This window comes from Perca flavescens, chromosome 10, assembly GCF_004354835.1.
Source record: "Perca flavescens isolate YP-PL-M2 chromosome 10, PFLA_1.0, whole genome shotgun sequence".
NCBI classification, from domain to species: domain Eukaryota; kingdom Metazoa; phylum Chordata; class Actinopteri; order Perciformes; family Percidae; genus Perca; species Perca flavescens.
This window is the reverse complement of record NC_041340.1, coordinates 33,079,389-33,099,510: the sequence shown is the minus strand read 5'-3', so window position 1 is coordinate 33,099,510 and position 20,122 is coordinate 33,079,389. Positions and strand designations below refer to the sequence as shown.

General features: G+C 39.4%; 1 protein-coding gene across 5 annotated transcripts in view; it reads right to left on the bottom strand.

Moving 5' to 3' along the window:
• il1rapl2 (interleukin 1 receptor accessory protein-like 2) overlaps positions 1–20,122 on the bottom strand; it is a 602,282-nt gene that overhangs the window by 216,996 nt on the left and 365,164 nt on the right. For all 5 annotated transcript variants that reach the window (XM_028589415.1, XM_028589418.1, XM_028589417.1 and 2 more), the window contains exons 3-4: positions 7,301–7,470; positions 3,524–3,627 (exon numbers count right to left, since the gene is read on the bottom strand). In XM_028589415.1, coding sequence (XP_028445216.1) covers positions 3,524–3,627; positions 7,301–7,470 — 274 coding nt within the window. The remainder of the gene's footprint in view (positions 1–3,523; positions 3,628–7,300; positions 7,471–20,122) is intronic.

Genomic DNA, 20,122 nt, shown 5'->3' with positions numbered 1-20,122 from the left:
GGTAAAACATCACACCAATTTCTGAAAAGTTGGCCTATTGGAGAGAAGATTCATTGTTGAACCCCTTTGCAGCATGGAGATAAATGAAGTATCTATCCACACACGGTAACCTCTTTTATATTACACATATTGTATCTGAGGCAGGTTATGGCTGCAACTGAGATTCATCTGTTTTGATTGTGCCTGTATGAACACGACCTGGCCTCATGTCAGTTAGAACTGAGTATCGGGTGGAAATAAGAAAGTAAAGGAAAGTAGCTTTTATCTCAGGGCGCTGGCAGTGGGCGTATATAAAAAAGGCAAAATATGAAGGTTTCGTTATCGCAGATACAGATCAGAAGGGCAACAAATACAGTTAAAGACATTCTCCAATTGGCTTTCCCTCGATACAACCTTCTAGTAATAACATATGACCCAGTTGGTGGCTCCCAACTAGGATAGGAGGTGTTGTGCATATGTGTGTGTGCATATGTGTGTGTGTGTGTGTGTGTGTGTGTGTGTGTGTGTGTGTGTGTGTGTGTGTGTGTGCATGCATATGCATTAATAAGAGACCCTGAGACAATGACAGACACCAAGCCCTAATTAGGTTGTCATGCTGAGAGAGCGAGGGGAAGACAGAAAGAGAGAGAGAGAGAGAGAGAGAGAGATTGAGAGAGAGAGGGAGAGAAAGAGAGAGAGGGAGAGATAGCTTATTAAGGAGGATAGGTGTCAAGCTCTGGCAGGAAAAGGAGGTGGGAGGAGAGCAGAGGTGGGGGAGGCTGAGGGGGAGTGTGATGAGGCGAGATAAAGAGAATCGGTTGCAGATAAGATCAGGAGGAGTGGAAGAGAGAGAGAGAGAGAGAGAAGAGGGCGAAGGGAGGGAGATGGAACAGAAGCAAGAAGTTAAAGAAGAACAGGAGATGGAGGAGAAAGAGGTGTAGAAGATGGAGGCAGCTGGTGAAGGGACAGCGAAGACAGGGAAGGTGGTGAACAAACAAGGATCAAGTAGAGAGGGGGAGATGAGGATTTATGATGCAGCATCGGGAGAGCTACCAAAACCAAAACGAAAGCGTCTACAGCAGGGGTGTCAAACTCTGTTTCACTAAGGGCCACCCTGGGAAATGAGAATCACATTCTTTTTAATAATACTTTGACTGCGTTACTGCGTGTGGCTTTTTTTGGTCAAATTTATCATTTTTCATGCTTTCTCCGAAACGTCTGTCACATTTTTGTTGACATAAAGCCCTAAAAAAGTCTGCAAAAAAAGCTCCTTAGCCATCATAGAGTATTGCAAATCAAGCAGAACATTATTGTTACATTTTTAAAAGCAGGCTACCACACGGCCGACTCACAGCAACCTGTTTCACAGCCTGAATATGAAAACTCTCTGCTTCTGTGCAGTATTTCTGAGTCTCAAAGTTGGTAAATCTGCCAAATTCTGCTTTGAGTGTAGCGTAAAATCAGTTGAAATACAGTTTCCCGTCTTTTGGGGTTTTGCGCACAACTAGGCGGGCCAAAATTTATTGTGAACCTAAACTGATATTCTGGCCCACAGGGGTGTTTCATAAATTAGCGCCCCCTAGCGTTGGCAGGGAAACACAACGGCATATCTAAACCAGAGAAGATCGGTCACGGATTTTAACGTAAAGGTTGCGATTTTAACGTTGTGAAATGGTTGGTCTGGTTATGTTTAGGCACAAAAACTACTTGGTTATGTTTAGAAAATGATCGTGGTTTGAGTTAAAGTTCTAATATTATTCTCATTTTCAGGTTCATAATTGTAATTGTATATATCAGAATAGGTTTATGTTTAATTTTCAAAAAACACCATATTTTAGTTGTAGTGCACACTGCTGCAACTCCTTTTTTCACCCTGTGTGTTGAGCTCTCTGTTTTAGCTACAGAGTGAGGCATTTCACTTCAATTCCATCTTTTTTAGGAGTCGCACATGCACAGTAGCTATGTAAGGACTAATAGCCAGGCAGGAGCAGAGTATGAGGGCGTGACACGCTAGCAGCTAGGCGAGCATTATAACGTGTGTTCCAAAGTGACCACGTTTGTCTCTGAAGTAAAGGCTGGACTACAATAGAGCTGTTTGGAGCAGTTGGTGAACAGTGTTTTCTGTTGGAGATGGTAAGTCCCTTTGGGGGGGACTTTGGGCTTTTTCAGTTTGTAAACCTATAACGTGCACAAAAAAGATATATAACACAATAAAGGAAAGGGGAAAAGCCAAAAAGCATAATATGAGCACTTTAAAATCAGACGTTACTTCACTTCCAGTTACACATGTGACACTGAACCTGATGTTTGTTAAGAAAAAAACAACAACAACTTGCAATTTACTTTTAGTTTCAAAAAGGACTTGAACCCCACTCTCCCGGGTGAAAGTCCTGTGTATGTCTGACCCATCCACCACCCTACCAATTACTCCAGCCACTAGAGGACCGACTGCAGGTAAACAATGTAAGCCTTGTTCTGGGCTACAAAGCCAACTGGTACACAACTTGATACCTCACCACCACCACTGTACTATCAAACAAATGTATACACACACATCCCTAATGGGCCACGTAGGACTCAGGCCAAATGTTGCTGTATTGTCAACAGCCATATTGTAAATATTCAATTTATTAAACTGGCAGCATTCCCCATACCTAGCAGGGAAAATATGCAGACACACACGTTGTGAGATTCCGACCAGACCTCAACAAATGTAATTAAGTAATGCCGAAAGAGTTTTTGTGCTACTGACTGACTAATCTGTATACTAGGAATCCAAATACATATCAAATTGTAATAGTGAATGTCTCACAATAATAAAATAGTATTATTTTTGAAACACCATTCATCTGTGTTTTGAAATGATATGAATATTGATTACCTAGGGGCAGGGGGCATTTTTCTCTCAAAATGGATACCGAGAGGTTTCAAATAACCATTACTTTTATCCAAAACACCAAAAACAGTGCTGCTATTTGCCAACGCAATGTAAATGGGCCACCTGGGTACAGACAGAAGAAGAAATCTATTCCAAAGTTGTTCCCATGTGATGAAATCAACAATACCGAGGCAACTTCAAGAGCACTGCTGCATGTCAGTCGGCCCAAAAATATTTTGTGTGCTCGCTGGTAAAAATCTTTGCCGAGGTTGTTTAGTCTTATGAAGCAAATGTGCTGTGGCTAAAAGTGAAACTTCAAAAATAAAGTCTATGTTTTGCACAGTTTACTTTGACCTAGGTCCCATGTGGGGAGAGAGGCAGTATCTATATGATGTTCATAAAGGCTTATCAACTATTCATCCAGCTCAACCAGAAATAATCCAAAATTGTGCTTTGCCTTGGAGAATCAGGGCTGTACCCCAAACCCGTTTTTGATAATTCTACTTTTTTTTTGGGTTGACTCATAACAGTGTCAAGTTATTGTTGTAAGTGTGTGTGTGTGTGTGTGTGTGTGTGTGTGTGTGTGTGTGTGTGTGTGTGTGTGTGTGTGTGTGTGTGTGTGTGTGCGTGCGCGTGTGTGTGTGGGTGTGCGCATGCGCGGGTTACCTTAGTACACAGGTGTAAAAGCCATTGTCTTCCATTTCAGCAGATCTGAACCAGATGGAGTCATCTTCTTTACTCAGTCTATGACCTGAGAAGATGATAGGCTCCTAAAGGACAGAATACAAAATACAATATTGAAGCCATACAAAAATAATGACTGAAATTATGACCGTCATTTAGATATTAGTGTTTTAAGTAGAGAGATGTAAAGTCCGTTAACTCTCTCTCTGGTATTAACATAGGCAGGGTGCGTGGGATTTCTGGTCTATATAGTCCTGCCTCTGCTGAATTATTTTTATCCCCCGATGGGGACCAAATGTATTCCATTGGATTATCCAATGGGCATTATGGGCACGGGCCAAGGGCCCCATGCGCACATGGGGCCCAAGCGAAGTCTTGAAATTTATCCAATCAGAATAAAATAAAAGTTGTTTATAAAAAATGAAGCCTCGTTGTTGTGTGTTTTATATGTCAGTTGGATGACTGGACAGGTAATGATTGGGAGAAGGCCGCATGCACTGTGTAGATTGGCTAATGGTAAAGCTGGGTGGGCATAGAGCAGGTTGTTTAGATCATACTGATTCAAGATCAGTTTTCTAAGAACGAGTGTGGAAAAGAAAGCGAAAGAAGCAAATAAATAGCTTTTTTAAAAGAGCTGGGAATGATGAAGAGTAGGATGTCGAGGAGCTAGCCAATGTTAGCTTGGAAGAATCGCTGCCTTCTACCAGCTACGCTCAGCCACAGCTAACGGTAGCTAACGTTAACTCTAGCGAAGTTGTTGTGGAGAAAGACAGAGATGAGGCCCGTCACCAGCATTAGGTACCATCATCTCTGAAGACCCTGCACTATGGGGACCGATTACAGAGACCGTCCGGGAGGAAATTACACTAAAAAAGGATAGGGGAGAGTGGGGTGATTTGTGCCAGAGGGGGGAAGTAGTGCCACCCCTTGTTTTTGGAAAACCATAGAATAAATTGGTCATGTGACCACATCATTTTGAAAAGCCATCCATTTTACTCATCCTCCAAAGAAGGGAGACACATGGCATGAGAAGTAAGCATATTTTAGCTCAAAAAACTGTTTTTTTCCTTTCAAAGTAAAATGTCTATGATTAAGGTTTTTTGATTGTAGTGTCCGAACAATTATAGACAAGTTTGAAAACATTTCACACATGTTTTAGTGCTTTAGCAGGCTACCCAATGAGTCTATAGAGTTAGCATGATGTTAGCTCTTAACTGCTGGATCATGCTAGTTTTTCAAACTTGTGGGTCTGGGGTGATTTGTGCCAAAGGGCCTGGGTTAAGTTGTGCCAGTGATGAAGGGGTCATCCCTAGAGGTGATGTGCTCAAGAAACTACCCACACCCCAAAAACTTGGTGGTACAGCCAGAAGGGAGCAGAAGTGTATATTCCCCTGCAGCATTGACAAGTGGGATGTTAAGTAGTGGGCCAGATCCAGACCACCTAGACCTACATACTGACAGGGGATAATCTGGAGAAGTGAGGAGATGGGCATGCCTTGTCAGTGTTTGATTTAGGCCTACCTGCCATTTGTTTAATTTAGCTAACAGTGATTTCAGTTTTGAGTTTGCACTATGTTATTAAAGAGAAGTTTTATTAAGTTTTTAAGTTGCCTAAGTCACAATAGGATGTTTAGAAATTAGCCTAGTCACTTTATTCTTATAGGTTACATAATTGACAGACAGCATTATATGTATGTAAACAGGCATCTATTGCCAAAGCCTTTTTGCCTGAAATGATTCACAAATATCACATATTGTGTATTTAAGTTTTTTTGTGTTTTCCCAAACTACAAAATATGACTTATTCCAACAGTTTAATAGGGTCACAATATCTAAATAAACCTTAAATGCGTAATTTTGTATTGCATTTGTCTTGCTTTCATATAGCATTACAGTTCATAACATTAAAATGTTCTGTTTTACTTCAGAAATCACTGGCACAGTTTACCCCATTGTATTCCCCCAAAGACACAACTTACCCCGCATCACTGGCACAGTTTACCCCAACGTATTACCCCAACGTATTCCCCCAAAGGCACAACTTACCCCGCATCAGGGGCAAGTTGTGCCACGAGACCACTTTTTTCCCCAAAAGCAATATTTCTGAAACAATTTATTTCAGATCCAAAGTTATTGTTCTCAGGGATGCACCACATCCTGAAATATATGTACATCCTTAAGTTGAAGGCATTACTGTCATAGCTTCACGTTAAAGTCACTTTGAGTAAAAACTGCCACAACTCACCCCACTTTCCCCTATTAGCCTTTCAGAATCGGGCGGCTAAATATCCAGCATCTCGGAGGGGGGAACGAGGTTGGCAGCGGAAAGACGCGCTCTCTCACTAATGAGGCACTGACCCGACACCTTCACAATGGTGAAACTGTACCACGGGAGACATTTATTGCGTTGCCTGTAAAGTGCTACCAACACACAGCAACGCATTTGTAGTAGGGTTTAGCGAGACTTTGAGGATTTGAGCTGCGACTTTGCAAAGAAAAATACAAGAAAGAAGAACTTCTAAAGGTAAGAGCTATTATGCTATCTGTAAATTGAGTAGGCTTATATAACCTGTTGTGACCGTGTGACCAGATAACGTACATATTCTGTTTAGTTTATTGAAATGCCATGCATATCAGAGGTGAATTGCATCATTATTTTGTGATGCTGCTATAGACCTGTGTGAGACTTGGTTGTCAAGTGCAGTATATGTTGGCTTTTGTGGTTTGTGAAGTTGCAGCTGACTATTATTTTTGCAACCTGCACTCAGCTGTGTTGTGTGATGGCATTGTTTTATCTTCAGTCAATCACGTTTCAGAATTACTGTTGTGCTTTCTGCCTGGGTGATATTTAGTGAATACTATATTGCCATAGTCTTGAGCCATACAATGCTTTGGTATGATTGAATTCATTGTAACATTGTCTTGTGATGTGTGAGTCAGATGGCAGTACTTGGTTTATTGAACTGGAAAGGCATATTTGATGCCTGCTCAGCTGGACTAGTCATTCATCTTTTGACCAATAGTGATTTGGCATGTCAAATCACACACCTGGTGGGCCTTAGTATCGTGTGTGTGTGTGTGTCTGGTGGGGTGAAGGTTCTATCAGCTGCCTGCAGTTTGCTGGTTGTCAATAGATTTTTGTATTGCCTCCTTTTGTCCTGTTGTTGTTTAACACATTAACCAACCCAACCTGCCTCTTATGTGGAATTTGGCGCTCTTGTACTTTGCCACTTCATTTCCTCGTTTGCTCTATGATAATTAATACGGCTACTAGAGGTCGCTGCCTAATAACAAACTACAAAATATGGGTCATCATAAGCTGCTTGCACAATCAACCTATAGGGTCGTTTTCTGGGTTTCAAGAAAAACTTATTTTCCCGTGACTGGCGCATGTTGGACTTGGCTACGTTTGGGAAAAAGTCATGGTTTGGGTTAAAATAAGTACATTTGTTGTAATTTACGTACCTAAGTTAAGTACATCAGTATGGGTCGTTATAAGTCGCTTGCACAATTCAACCTATACGGTCGTTTTCTGGGTGAGGACAATATGGCATTGTTATGGTTTGAAATAAGACAAACCAAAAAACATTTTAATTATAAATGATTATGATGACTTTTAATTCTAATTATTTAATTATAATACAAACAAAAAAATGTAAGAACCACATAAGACAAATTAAATTTGATTGATTATTTTCACTTTATCGTTGGACTTCCATACCCACCTATCATATCTGCTATTATTCCAAGTGATCTTACCTCAGCATCTCCTTTGTTCTTGTACCAGATGAGGCGCAGCTTGGCGTTGGTTGCCATGGTGTAGTTGGTTCGGATGTAGCTATAGAACAAGGCACATTTCACCCGAACGGGTTCCCCAGCCAGAACATGGTACTCCTTCAGATCCACCGACCAGTCTATGCATCCATCCACTGTAAGGAAAGAAAAACAGACAGAAATATTGAGAATGTAGTGATATACAGTACATACTGGAGGCCATTATAGAGTGGAACGTCTCCAAATGCAACTCCGCTTTAAATTGCAGGGGCAAGGAACATTGATGAAAACAGAGAACAAGGTTAGAAACTCAAATAGGTTAGGAAGCAAAACATGAACGATCATCAAAAAAACTTTATAGGCGATTCTTTATAAAGAAAACATGCTTGGCCAGGGAGAAAGAGTGACAGGAGAAAAAAAATTAGATAGAAAAAAAGAGCGCGAGTGACAGGGAGATTGTTTTGTTTCTTCAGTAATATTGTTCCCTACCTTCAAGGCAATAAAACACTGAATATGAAATTGAGAAAGTGTGTGCGCGTCTTGTCTTCCATGAACGAGTTGGAGGGTGCAACAGTGCAAGAGAATAAAATGAGATACATACAGAAAATGTTATACTTTATGTATGTCAAAGGCATAAACGGAGAGAGTGACAATAATGAAAAGGTAAGTTAGTGTATTAGGAGCTGTAATTGAACAACTGAAAGAAAAGATCAAATGACAGACAAATGAAATTCCTTTGTTTTAATTTCACTTTTTCAACCAAATGTTTGCCTTTTTCTATTGCATTGCCGGATACATTGCATGAAACTGAAATAAAGATAGAGCAATAACTGAAGAAAAAGTGCACTCTAATAAATATCTGTGTATAAACAGTTGCATGACTGTATATTTTAACAGAAATTGTCTATGGAACGTGATTCAAAGGTATATTCAATTTTTTTTTAAAGTTTTTTAGGTTGAATTGTATAGTTTGTGCTCCGACAGCTTTTTGTTCAGCCACAGAGGTTTGTTTTGGGGGATTAAAGAAGTCCACATTATTACTTTTATCTCCATTTTTGAATTTTTTTTTTCGAAGTTGTTGCTTTTTTCCGACCTTTTGTGACACTTTTGACATTTTTGTCACCTTGTTTTTGACCTTTTGGACGCTTTTTACGATGTTTTTGAAGTTAATTTTAATGTTTTCAGCACTTTACTAACCGAGCAGCTTTGTATGACAGAATTTTATATAGGCCTAACAAAATGTTCTGTATTTTAACTGTAGCTATACACATAATTTCCTTTTTTTAATTATGCGTAAAGTTTTTTTTGGTTATTTTTACGGATTTATTTCTCAAGAGTGTGGGAGAGACGTGACAGTAGAGAGTCAGAGAAATAAAGGAAGAGAGAGAGAGAAAAGAAGAAAGAGGGTGTTGCGATGTCAGGGTGAGACCCGGTCAGCCGGAACGAACAGAAAACAAGTCGGAGATGGAAGACAAGTAAGAGCTGGTGAGATCTAGAGGTCAGGACGGAAAATGACAAGCAGCTTTCCCAAATGGACTTCCCTCCTTCCACCGCCCATCCTCCCCCCCTTTCTGTTCCGTCTCTTCTGTCTTTTATCTCTGTCCTTTTGGTCCTCTGACTTCGTTTCCCCCCCTCTTATCGTCTGAGGCACAGATAGATGTGCTCCGTTTTAACTGAAGCCTTCAGGCGCTTTCCCTCTTAATTTCAGCTCTACCCTGCAGCAATAAAGCCCCCTTGGATCTGTCATCTGGCCAAAAGATATACCTCCTCAATCTCACATTATCATTTTCCTCTTGGTTTTTTATTAAGCAATACTGGAAATAACCAGTGCACAAGGCATTATTTGAATATGAACAGATAATGCAGTCTAAACAAAATCAAACACAAATTATTTCCCTGGCACCCTATTAACACTATCTGGCTCAGTCTAGCAAAGGAATTTCCCCAGTGTGGGATTAACAAAGTCTATCTCTTGTCTCTTAAAGCTGTAACAATTCCCAATTTTGCTGTACAATTAATTGTCTCAGAAATAATTGCGATTAACAATACAGGGTCAGCCCTATGTTCCCACAGCCCAATGGTCCCATAGCCCTATGTTCCCACATTTTTAAGAATTTTTTTTCCACTGAAAATTAGGCCCTATTTTCCCACAGCCCTATGTTCCCACATTTCTAAGATTTTTCTTAAAATTAGGCCCTACGTTAGGGTTAGGGTGGGTGTAATTGGCTACCAAATTGGGAGAAAGGCGGATGAAATCTGATACAAATTTATGAAAAAGGAAATGTGGGAACATAGGCCCTAATTTTGAAAAAACTCTTAGAAATGTGGGAATATAGGGCTGTGGGAACATAGGCACGCTCTCAACAATACATACAAGTCCAATGAAGTTAGGACGTTGTGTAAAATGTAAATAAATACAGAATACAATGATTTGAAAATCAATTTCAACCTATATTCAATTGAATACACTGAAAGACAAGATATTTAAATGTTCAAACAGATACATTTTATTGTTTTTTTTTGCAAATATTCACTCATTTTGAATTTGATGCCTGCAACATGTTCCAAAAAAGCTGGGACAGGGGCAACAAAAGACTGGGAAAGTTGAGGAATGCTAAAAAAAAAAAAAAAAAAAAAAACATCTGTTAGGAACATTCCACAGGTGAATGGGTTAATTGGTCATGATTGGGTATAAAAGGAGCATACCAAAAAGGCTCAGTCATTCACAAGCAAGGATGGGGCCAGGTTTACCACTTTGTGAACAACTGCGTGAGCAAGTCCAACAGTTTAAGAACAATGTTTTTCAATGCACAATTGCAAGGAATTTAGGGATTTCATCATCTACAGTCCATAATATCATCAAACGATCCAGAGAATCTGGAGAAATCTCTGCATGTAAGCGGCAAGGCCAAAAAGCAACATTGAATGCCCGTGACCTTCGATCCCTCAGGTCGCACTGCTATAAAAAACGTTATTACATGTGGGATCAGGAACACTTCTGTAAACCATTGTCAGTTAACACAGTTCATTGCTACATCTACAAGTGCAAGTTAAAATACCATGCAAAGCGAAAGCCATATATCAGCAGCACCCAGAAACCAGCCAGCTCCTCTGGGCCCGAGCTCATCTGAGGGTTGGATGGACTGACGCAGGGTGGAAAAGTGTGCAGTGGTCTGTTGTTTTTGGAAATCACGGACCTCATGTCCTCCGGGCCAAAGAGGAAAAGGACCATCCAGATTGTTATCAGCGTAAAGTTCAAAAGCCACCATCTGTACGTCTGTGACGGCACCATTAATGCTGAAAGGTTTTGGAGCAACATATGCTGCCACCCATGCATCGTCTTATTCAGGGATGTCCTTGCTTTTTTCAACAAGACCAGGCCAAGCCACATTCTGCACGTGTTACAACAGCGTGGCTTCGTAGTAAAAGAGACCAGACCTGTCTCCCATTGAAAATGTGTGGCCAGTATTAAACGCAAAATAAGGCAACGGAGACCCCGGACTGTTGCGCACCTGAAGTCGTACATCCTGCAAGAATGGGAAAGAATTTCACCTACAAAGCTCCAACAATAAGTCCCCAATTCCCAAACGCTTATTGAGTGTTGTTAAAAGGAAAGGTTATGTAACACAACATGCTCCTGTCCCAGCTTTTTTAGAACGTGATGCAGACATCAAATTCAAAATGAATAAATATTGTGTGGCTGGGGTAGCTCAGTTGGTAGAGCAGGCGCTCATATATATATATATATATATATATATATATATATATATATATATATATATATATATATATATATATATATATATATATGTTTACTCCTAGACGCAGCAGCCGCGGGTTCGACTCCGACCTGCGGTCCCTTGCTGCATGTCATTCCCCCTCTTTCTCCCCTTTCATGTCTTCATCTGTCCTTTGGAAACAAAGGCCTAAAATGCCCGAAAAAATTATCTTAAAAAAAAGAGTGAATATTTGCCAAAAAACAACATTAAATATCTTGTCTTTGTAGTGAATATAATTGAATACAGGTAAAAAAAAAGTCAAATCATTGTATTCTGTTTTTATTTCCGTTTTACACAGCATCCCAACTTCATTGGAATTGGGTTTGTATAATTGTCTTTGTCAAATAAAAAAAAATATATATATTTATTACTTTTTTAAACAATTTAAAGTTGTGAATGAATTCCAGGATACATATTTTGGTTATATATCACTGTCATGTGACCCAGATAATGTAATAACACAGGTACACAGCCTATGAAGTAAACAACGCCTCGTAATTATCATAAAACATTTTTCTAACTGTATCCACCCTCATCATTTTTGTTATGAACGTGTATAGGGCCAAGTGCCAACAACTAGCATAGCTTTAGCTAAACAGTCCGATCAATAATCCCTTATGTAATTAAAATTTGGCATATTTAAACAAACAGTTACCACCAAGAGTCATACCCCTTAGGACTTTGGCTAATGTTGGCAATTAATCGCAGTTAACCGAAGAAACAATGAAAAAAAAAAGAAAAATAGACAATTATGTAATAATTGTTACAGGCCTAATTCAGTCAAATTAACACAGATAATCCACACACTGCTAACTCAGACTGGTGTCAGGATCTCTCATGTCCTTGGAGGACCAACTTTCAAAAATCGGATTAGAAATCATACAGTGTACAAAAGGTGCTCCTTATAACTGTTCGACTCAGTTTAGATTCTTTCCTTTAGATTTAGTTTTTAAATGTCCTTTCCGGCAAAAGCCCCGCCCACTTCCTGTGCACATATGAATACAGATATTTATTTTACATAATCATTTAACGCTAGCTTTTGCAGTCAACCCCTAGAGAATACACCCTGATGTGGCTACGCCCCTCTTACAGTTTCTGCAACCCTAAAGTGCAGTCAGAAGTCAGATGTTCTACGCTGGATGTGGATCGTTACCGTGGCTACAGCTGTAAATCAACGTACACGCGTATAAGCACTCTGTAAAATGTGTCAAGTGTAATTTGTGTTGAGTTAAGTCACATCCAAAGATTTAAAGACTTCATTTGCATGAGTTTGTGGCACAGATTTACGACCGCACACTTAATTGGTTACATTTATAGATTTAGCAATATGCATCAAGTCATACAGAGGCAGGAGGGATTGGGACTGTAGTATCAACGTACACATGCAGATGTATTGCACACACAATCACTCTTTCACGATCAAATGATTTAGTACTCATCCAACACACACACACACACACACACACACACACACACACACACACACACACACACACACACACACACACACACACACAGTATTTAATAATTGACAAGGTTGCCAGATATTCAGAAGATTATCATCATAAAAACTCAAGGTGTGTGTTTGGAATGTGTGTGTTTGTTAAGTTTGTGTGTGTGTGTGTGTGTGTGTGTGTGTGTGTGTGTGTGTGTGTGTGTTTGTAAGTGTAGAACATTAAGTAAATGAATTAACAGAACAGTAAATGAATGAGTTGACACAAATTGAAGGTGTGAGTGCAGTCAATTCAACACCTAACACAGAGGATCACTCACACACACACACACACACACACACACACACAGGGCATCACATTAAAAGAAAATCACATTAGTTTGGTCTACTGGACTAATGCCTTTTGTTTCAGACAATGTTCAACACAGGACACACACACACACACACACACACACCATATGTAGCTGCAGGTCATAACCAAAGCAAACTCCCTATAATTCATTTATTGCTGCTTCTGCTCCTGCATGCTGTGTATTAATCTGTGCAGGTGAGTGTAAGTGCATGTGTGGGAGTGTGTATATATGCCTGTCGTATGTGTGTGCGTAGGGTAGAGTGCAGCTGCGTGTGTCTGTCGACATATTAAATGTGTGGGCGAGGTGTTAGCATGGCCAGATATATCATTCCCGTCAGCTCTATTTGCATATGGATGTTCCCAAACGGCAAAATGAAAATAACCCTGGATAAATGGCAAAGTTTCAGAGTTTGAAAAAGCGCAGAGACTTTTTTGGGAAAAACACATTCAGACAGAGTCACAAACCTAAATATGGGGCTATACTACTTCTTTTGTTTGGCTGACAATTTTATCATCAAGGTTTCTCTAAAAATGTATCTAAAGTATAATAAAAATGCTCAGAATAAAACTGTTCTTCACCTTCTCTGCTATTCTGATCTCTGACGAGACCTATAGTATACATATACAGGGTTGGAATGATTACTTTAAAAATGTATTTCGATAAAATTACTTACTACCTGTTAAGACATGTAGTCAGTAACGTAATCCAAGTATCACAATAATAAACTAATGTAAGTGGATTACCTTTCGTTGCTTTTGGATTACAATATACGTTTGTAATGGTACTTGTATTCATACCGAACTGTTTGGGTACAGGACTTTCAGATCAGTATGCAACATTGGTTTGGCACGCCCAAACACGTCAAAATAGTCTGTTTATGTTGAGCACTCACACTCGTGGAACAGAAATCTGAAGCTGGAGTTTTACCCAGAAGTCTTGGCAGCGCACTAGTTATTGTCTATCAGCTGTAGCATGCTAGTCGACTTAGCCCGGTTAGCCGGTTTCGTCAAGCTCAATGGACGCCAATTAGTTTCAAACTGTATGCCGAAAATATTCGGCTGAAGCCAGGTCTGTCTGTGGAAACATTCAAACGTTGAATTTACGACGGTGTCACCTGGATGTGTTGATAAGTGGAACGAAACAAAAACTGACTGGAAGCCTGCCACTGCAAATTTGGACCAAGTCAGACTAATACCTAATGCTATACATCGCTGCATACAGTTTTTGGATCAATTGATCAATCAATCAATCAACTAACATTCATTTACATAGCGCTTTACGGCAACCAGCAGGTATCCATAGTGCTTTACATCAAGGGCCAAGAATATAACAACAAAACATACAATAAAAAGAATAACACATAGAATACAGTAAAATCAGAAACTGTAGAAACATGAGGAGGAGAGGGAAAATGTCACACCGCTATTATCTATTAAATGCTATACTTAATAAATACGTTTTGAGTTTGGATCTTAAAAAGAGCTACATCTGTAATAGTGCAAATCTCAGGGGGGTAACTTGCTCCAAAGTCTCGGGGCAGCAACTGCGAAGGCGCGATCACCCCACAGTTTGTACCTCGACCGTGGGACTTCTATAACCAGTTGATTGGATGACCGCATTGACCTATTGTGTTCACGAAGGGTTAAAATCTCGGACAAATTGATGACGAAACTGAAATTTAAATATGTTAATGGGTCAAAATAACTACATATTGGTGTGGCTGAAAAACCCCGTGGAAATAATATAAATAACGGAAATTGGGTCGAAATAACCTTGTTTTGGGCGTGATTGGTGACCCAGTGGTTTTTATGCTCATAGATTACATTACATTCAGGGCATGAAATTAACACCCGCCAAATGCGGGTGAATTTTGCAATTGGCGGGTAACACTGTCAATCTACCTGCCACTTTGGCGGGTAACCAATGAGAATTGAGTGATTCAGATGCGTAACTATCGGTAAGAAGGGTACACGGTTGCTTACGGGCCTGGTCCAATCAGGGGCCCGCATCACTGGAAGACATTGATTGACACCCGGGACTCCCTATCGCACAGCCACTGACCAAGCGGGAGGGCAAACGGGTCAAATTAATTTCCTTGTTTATGTTATGAAGATGAGATGTGTGTGTGACTCGAACATCTCACATTTACCAACAAAACGTATCGCGAAAGACCGTCAAAACATTTCAGACCGTCCTGCCAACATGTAACATCAATGTACGCTGGAACGATTTTTCACTCTCAAGTCTCTGAAAGTTGCTGCTGTTTCATCTTGTCAGCTGTCTGCAGCGGGCGGGCCTGCTGCTCCGTTTCCCCCGCGACTGACGCGCACACAAACACACACAATCACACACACACACACACAAACACACACAATCACACACGGTGGATGCAGGAAAAAACGCAGATGAGACCTACAGGATGTCCTAAATTGAGGACAGCTACTTTATTGTAAGTGCAATGATAAGTTAAAGTCCAATATGAAACTGTATGAATTTGTGTCCCAGCCCAGGACAGGAAATGAACTAACAATGTAAAGATCAACAAGCCACTGACAGATATGTTCATATTTGATTCATTCAATAAATTATTATTTTGTGTCTTAAATCCACCAGCCGTTTTCAAATTATACCAACATCATCTTCCTGAGCCTTTTTGTTAAGGTTCCTAGAAAATCTCAGCCCAGAGTAGTTAATTAATCGTACTAATTATTATTCTCCCCAAAACAAGTTTCCTTTATTTATTTTTTTATTTTTAAGAACTATACAAAAAAAGTTGCAACTTTTTTGCAAAAACTCATGTGTTATGGTCCACATTCACCAGTGTTTTGTTGTTGTTGTGGTGCGCGTAGACTACTCCTGATTTTGTCAGTCCTCTCATCTCTTATATGCAGTGGCATAACGAGCCAACACCGGACCCCTATGCAGTATTATCAAGGTTGGCCCCCCTACTACAGCACGTGATGACGGCGCAATGTCCACGAGTAGGCTACCATGAATAGGACAGGACAGGATCATAGAGACACAGTAAGTCCTTGTTTTTCACCTTTTATGAGGCAAAAAAAAAAAAAAAAAAAAACTGGCTGGTAAAAAGTAACTTTGGCAGGTGGATTTAAAAATCCACCTGCCAAAGTGGCTGGTGGTCAAAAAAGTTAACTTTATGCCCTGATTACATTACATTTCATTCAGCGGACGCTTTTATCCAAAGCGACTTCCAATAAGAGCATTCCACCATGTCGGTACAATCCCACAACAACACCAATCACGTAGGAGAAGTACATTAGCTTCAAATAAGCTAAACTCCAAAGTGCCACACGTGAGTGCAACATTGGATTCGGTGCTAGATTGACCCAAATTGGGTTAAAATTGACCCAATCCTTTTATGGAAATTAGAAATGAGAATAACTAAAAACTAGTTTAGTGGCTTAAACATTGTAAAAGGAGATACATTTTGAAATCTTGAGCTCCATAGGGTTTAATGTAGTTGAAATTTGTATTTGTATAAAATAAAATGATATGTATAAGAGATAAAATGATTTATTTTTGCATACTTTGTAACAAATTGACATAGCGTAGCATTTTTATTCTTACTTCACACATTTTGCTTTATTGCACCACCTTTGTGGTGAAACTCAACCATTCAGTGCTATATAGTTCAGTCTTTTCACATGCTTTCAGCAAGTATTTGTGTGACAAAGTGGGTGAGATTCCCTGCACTCTCCACGTCGTCCCTTGTGCTTGTGTACATACGTGTCCACATTTATTTTACACATTGCTCTAGTCATTTTCATATTGTAATCATTTTCAGTTTGCCATCATTTTACAATTGCTTTTGTGTAACATTTCAGCACTTACTATCAAGGGTTAGTTTGTGTTAAAATGGTTACATTTGGACACTGAGTACTGGTTTAATTGAAAGCAAACACATTACCACAGCTCCCAGTCTTTGCTCCTTTGTCTGGTCCACCATTCAGGAATGTTTGGGGAGGAGCCGGCGAGCATGTCCTGTGTATTTATTGTGCTGATGATGTCATCACTGACATCATTGGACCAACTGATGGGTGTTTAGAGAAAAGTCATGTGTTTTGTTTGATGCATTTGATGGGCAATTGGGGAAGTTACGTAAAGTGAATTTGCTTGTGTAGATCATGGATGTATTATAAAACCATCCCTTAATCATGTCACGCGGTATGGACGAGCCTTCGGACGCCATCAATGGCATCAATGTCATTTGTCTAACACAATATACAAGCCTCGATACGCTCAGAAGCCTGGGCACAGAACGTTACATCACTAATGGGTAGGTTTTGTCATTCTGCTCAGGTTTTTCCTTTTGATAGTTTCAAGTTTGTTTGTTTTTATTTTGAAGGTCTCATTTTATACGTGGATTTGGCACACGGTAAATAAATATGCACTCGTTGGAATTCAAGAAGTCGGCCTTCGTATCCTTGTTTGACCCTCTGGCTACGCCCCCACCACTTTTGAAATCACTACGCAGGGGTTCTCAAACACATCACTCAAAGGTCCGCATCTGATTTTTATTCCAGGTCAAAGGTTCGGAACAATTTGGCAATACCCAAAAAAAAACATTTGGTCCGTTTTTTGAGCTTCATGCCTTAAAAGTACAGCTTCATGTAGTAAAATTTAGTAAGTTTTACTGGCGTGTTAGAAAAGTTATGCTTGCTATAGTCTTTGCTTCATTTTAGTGTTAAACTATTTGCATAATAAACTGTGCATCCATTTCTGTTTGTCATGTGATAATCATGATTATCACTGACCTTGTGGAAAGCACAGAAAACCCCTGAAGGCAGGGCAGGCGGAGGAGACGTCAAGCCTGACCAGAGATAAGAAAGTTTCTCTTTGTGTGATATTACTCCCTTACTTCCATATAAAAAGCTACTGTTAAAGACCATCGACCTTTTCCGTATTTATGCTGGAGTGCTGTAAACTGACTCTACTTGCTGCAAGTAAACAAACTTTTAAGAGAACTTTTGTCCATTCTTTGATAAATAACTATCCTAACATGATGGTGTCCCTCTCTTTTGCGGCACTTTTTGCAATGTTTTCGTGGACTTTTTTGACGTTTTTGTCGATTTCTTTCCTGTACAGTCAACATTACTAACAATAGAAAATGTATTTCAAAATAGAAAACGTTACACTTCATAAGGTATTGTATTCATAACACAAGGTATGGGCCGGGTCCGGATAGACTTGCTGTTTGGTCCGGATGCGGTCCTTGGTCCGGACTTTGAGAAGCCTTTTATTGTGAAAGGTAAGAACGAAAGGGGTGAAGCTGTACTGTAACATGCTGCCGCTGACAATATGGGAATCAACAAGGAGTTTGTCGTCTTGGTTCAGACTACGCAGCCTCCCTGTTATTACGGTATTACCTTCGGAAGTATAGGCACAACTTATAAACCTCAGCTACAGTAGTGTATCATTCTTTATTTAAAAATTTATTTAAATTGTAATCTTGTGTATAATCCCCATTTTTACCAAATGTATTGGTAATCTGATTCCATCCTTTTTTTCTGTAATTTAATGGAATACAATTTACCTTTTTGTATCTTTATTACGTTACACTGTTCCAAGTATTGCTTTACTCCCCAAGCCCCTAGTACTGTACTCTGTTCATTTCCGATAGTGAAACTTGTGGGGACATGACATTATTTTTTTTTCACTATTACATTATCATTATGCTATGTTTAATGCGGTCTTGCCATTCCGTTGCACAATGAGGTCATCAAGGGAAGTCTGTAACAACTTATTTTTCTAATAGCAATGAAGTGCATTCACTTCAACTCAATATTCTCATGGTGACAGGTTGAAATGTCTATTTGACTTGGAAAGACGCACCATCGAATTCTAGTGATGGCCAAATGAAGCTTCCTGAACCATTATCTTTATTTTCTGAGCCCACTAGATGGGGCTCTTGGTTTTAAGAGAAAGTCCTAAGGCAGGGGTGTCAAACTCATTTTCACTAAGGGCCACACTGGAAAAAGAGAATCACACCAAGGGCCAGACATTGACGTGCTTTTGTTACTGCATGTCACTTTTTTAACATTTTGGTAGCTTTTTTCCTAATTTCTGTCGTTTTTATTCCGACTTTTTTGTGGTTTTCTCAGACATTTGTCATCTTTTTGTAAATGTGTTGCTTTTTCCGACATTTTTGTATGCTTTTTGTTGACATGAAGCCCTACAAAAGTCATCAAAAGAGTTCCATCATAGAATTTAGCAAATCAAGCAAAACAATGATACATTTTTTTAACAATAACCTGTATATGAAAACTCTCTGCTTCTGGGGTAATTTCTTAGTCTCCGAGTCGGCAAATCCGCCATATTTTGCTTTCAATGTCATGTAATTGCAGTTCAAAAAACACTTTCCTGTGTTTTTGGTTTGGCGCACAACTAGGCAGGCCAAAATGTATTGTGTACCCAAATTTATATATACGGGCCTGATCTAAATCTGCAAGGGGCTGGATTTGGCCAGCGGGCCTTGTGTTTGACACATGTGGCCTAAGGCATTGCAATCCAGTGTATTCTCAACCCTTTGTTGAACAGAGAGCACCATCTAGTGGGCTCAGAAAATAAAGACAATGCTTCACAAAGCTTCATTTGGCCATCACCATCTAATTCCTTTAGCCGTGAATGTTTTCCTTCCTAAATATAATCTTTCTAATCTTTAAACTGTAATGTACATTAGACTGTACATTACAGTTGACAGATTAGGTATTTTCCCACAGCACTAACACAGTATTTGTCCTTTTTTAATTTAGGGGTAAGGGGTTGCTGGCATTGTCTAAAAGTGGCCTAGGCAAAGATCTTATCTTGAAAAAATCGTCTGTATCATGATTTTACAGATTTTTAATTGATTCTTTTCCCTGTAATAGATATTTTTTATTTATGTTTTTACCAATGATTCACCTGAATATTTTCTGTTTATACGTTACCGCCAAAGGCGACTACATTGTATCCGTTTCCAGCAAAACAGACCGAAAATGCAGAAAATCCATGTTATCTACTTCTTTACAAATGTCAGACTGACTGACTGACATGTGATGTGCATTCTTCTTAGAAAACTATCAGTTTTTAGAAATGTCTCATGATATATTGTCTCTAGAAGTGTAATATTAAACTTCATTTTTTGTTACAGAAGGGAAAGAAAATCGCAATATTCAATACTATTGAGTCCTTATACTTCTAGAATAACAATAAATGAAAATCG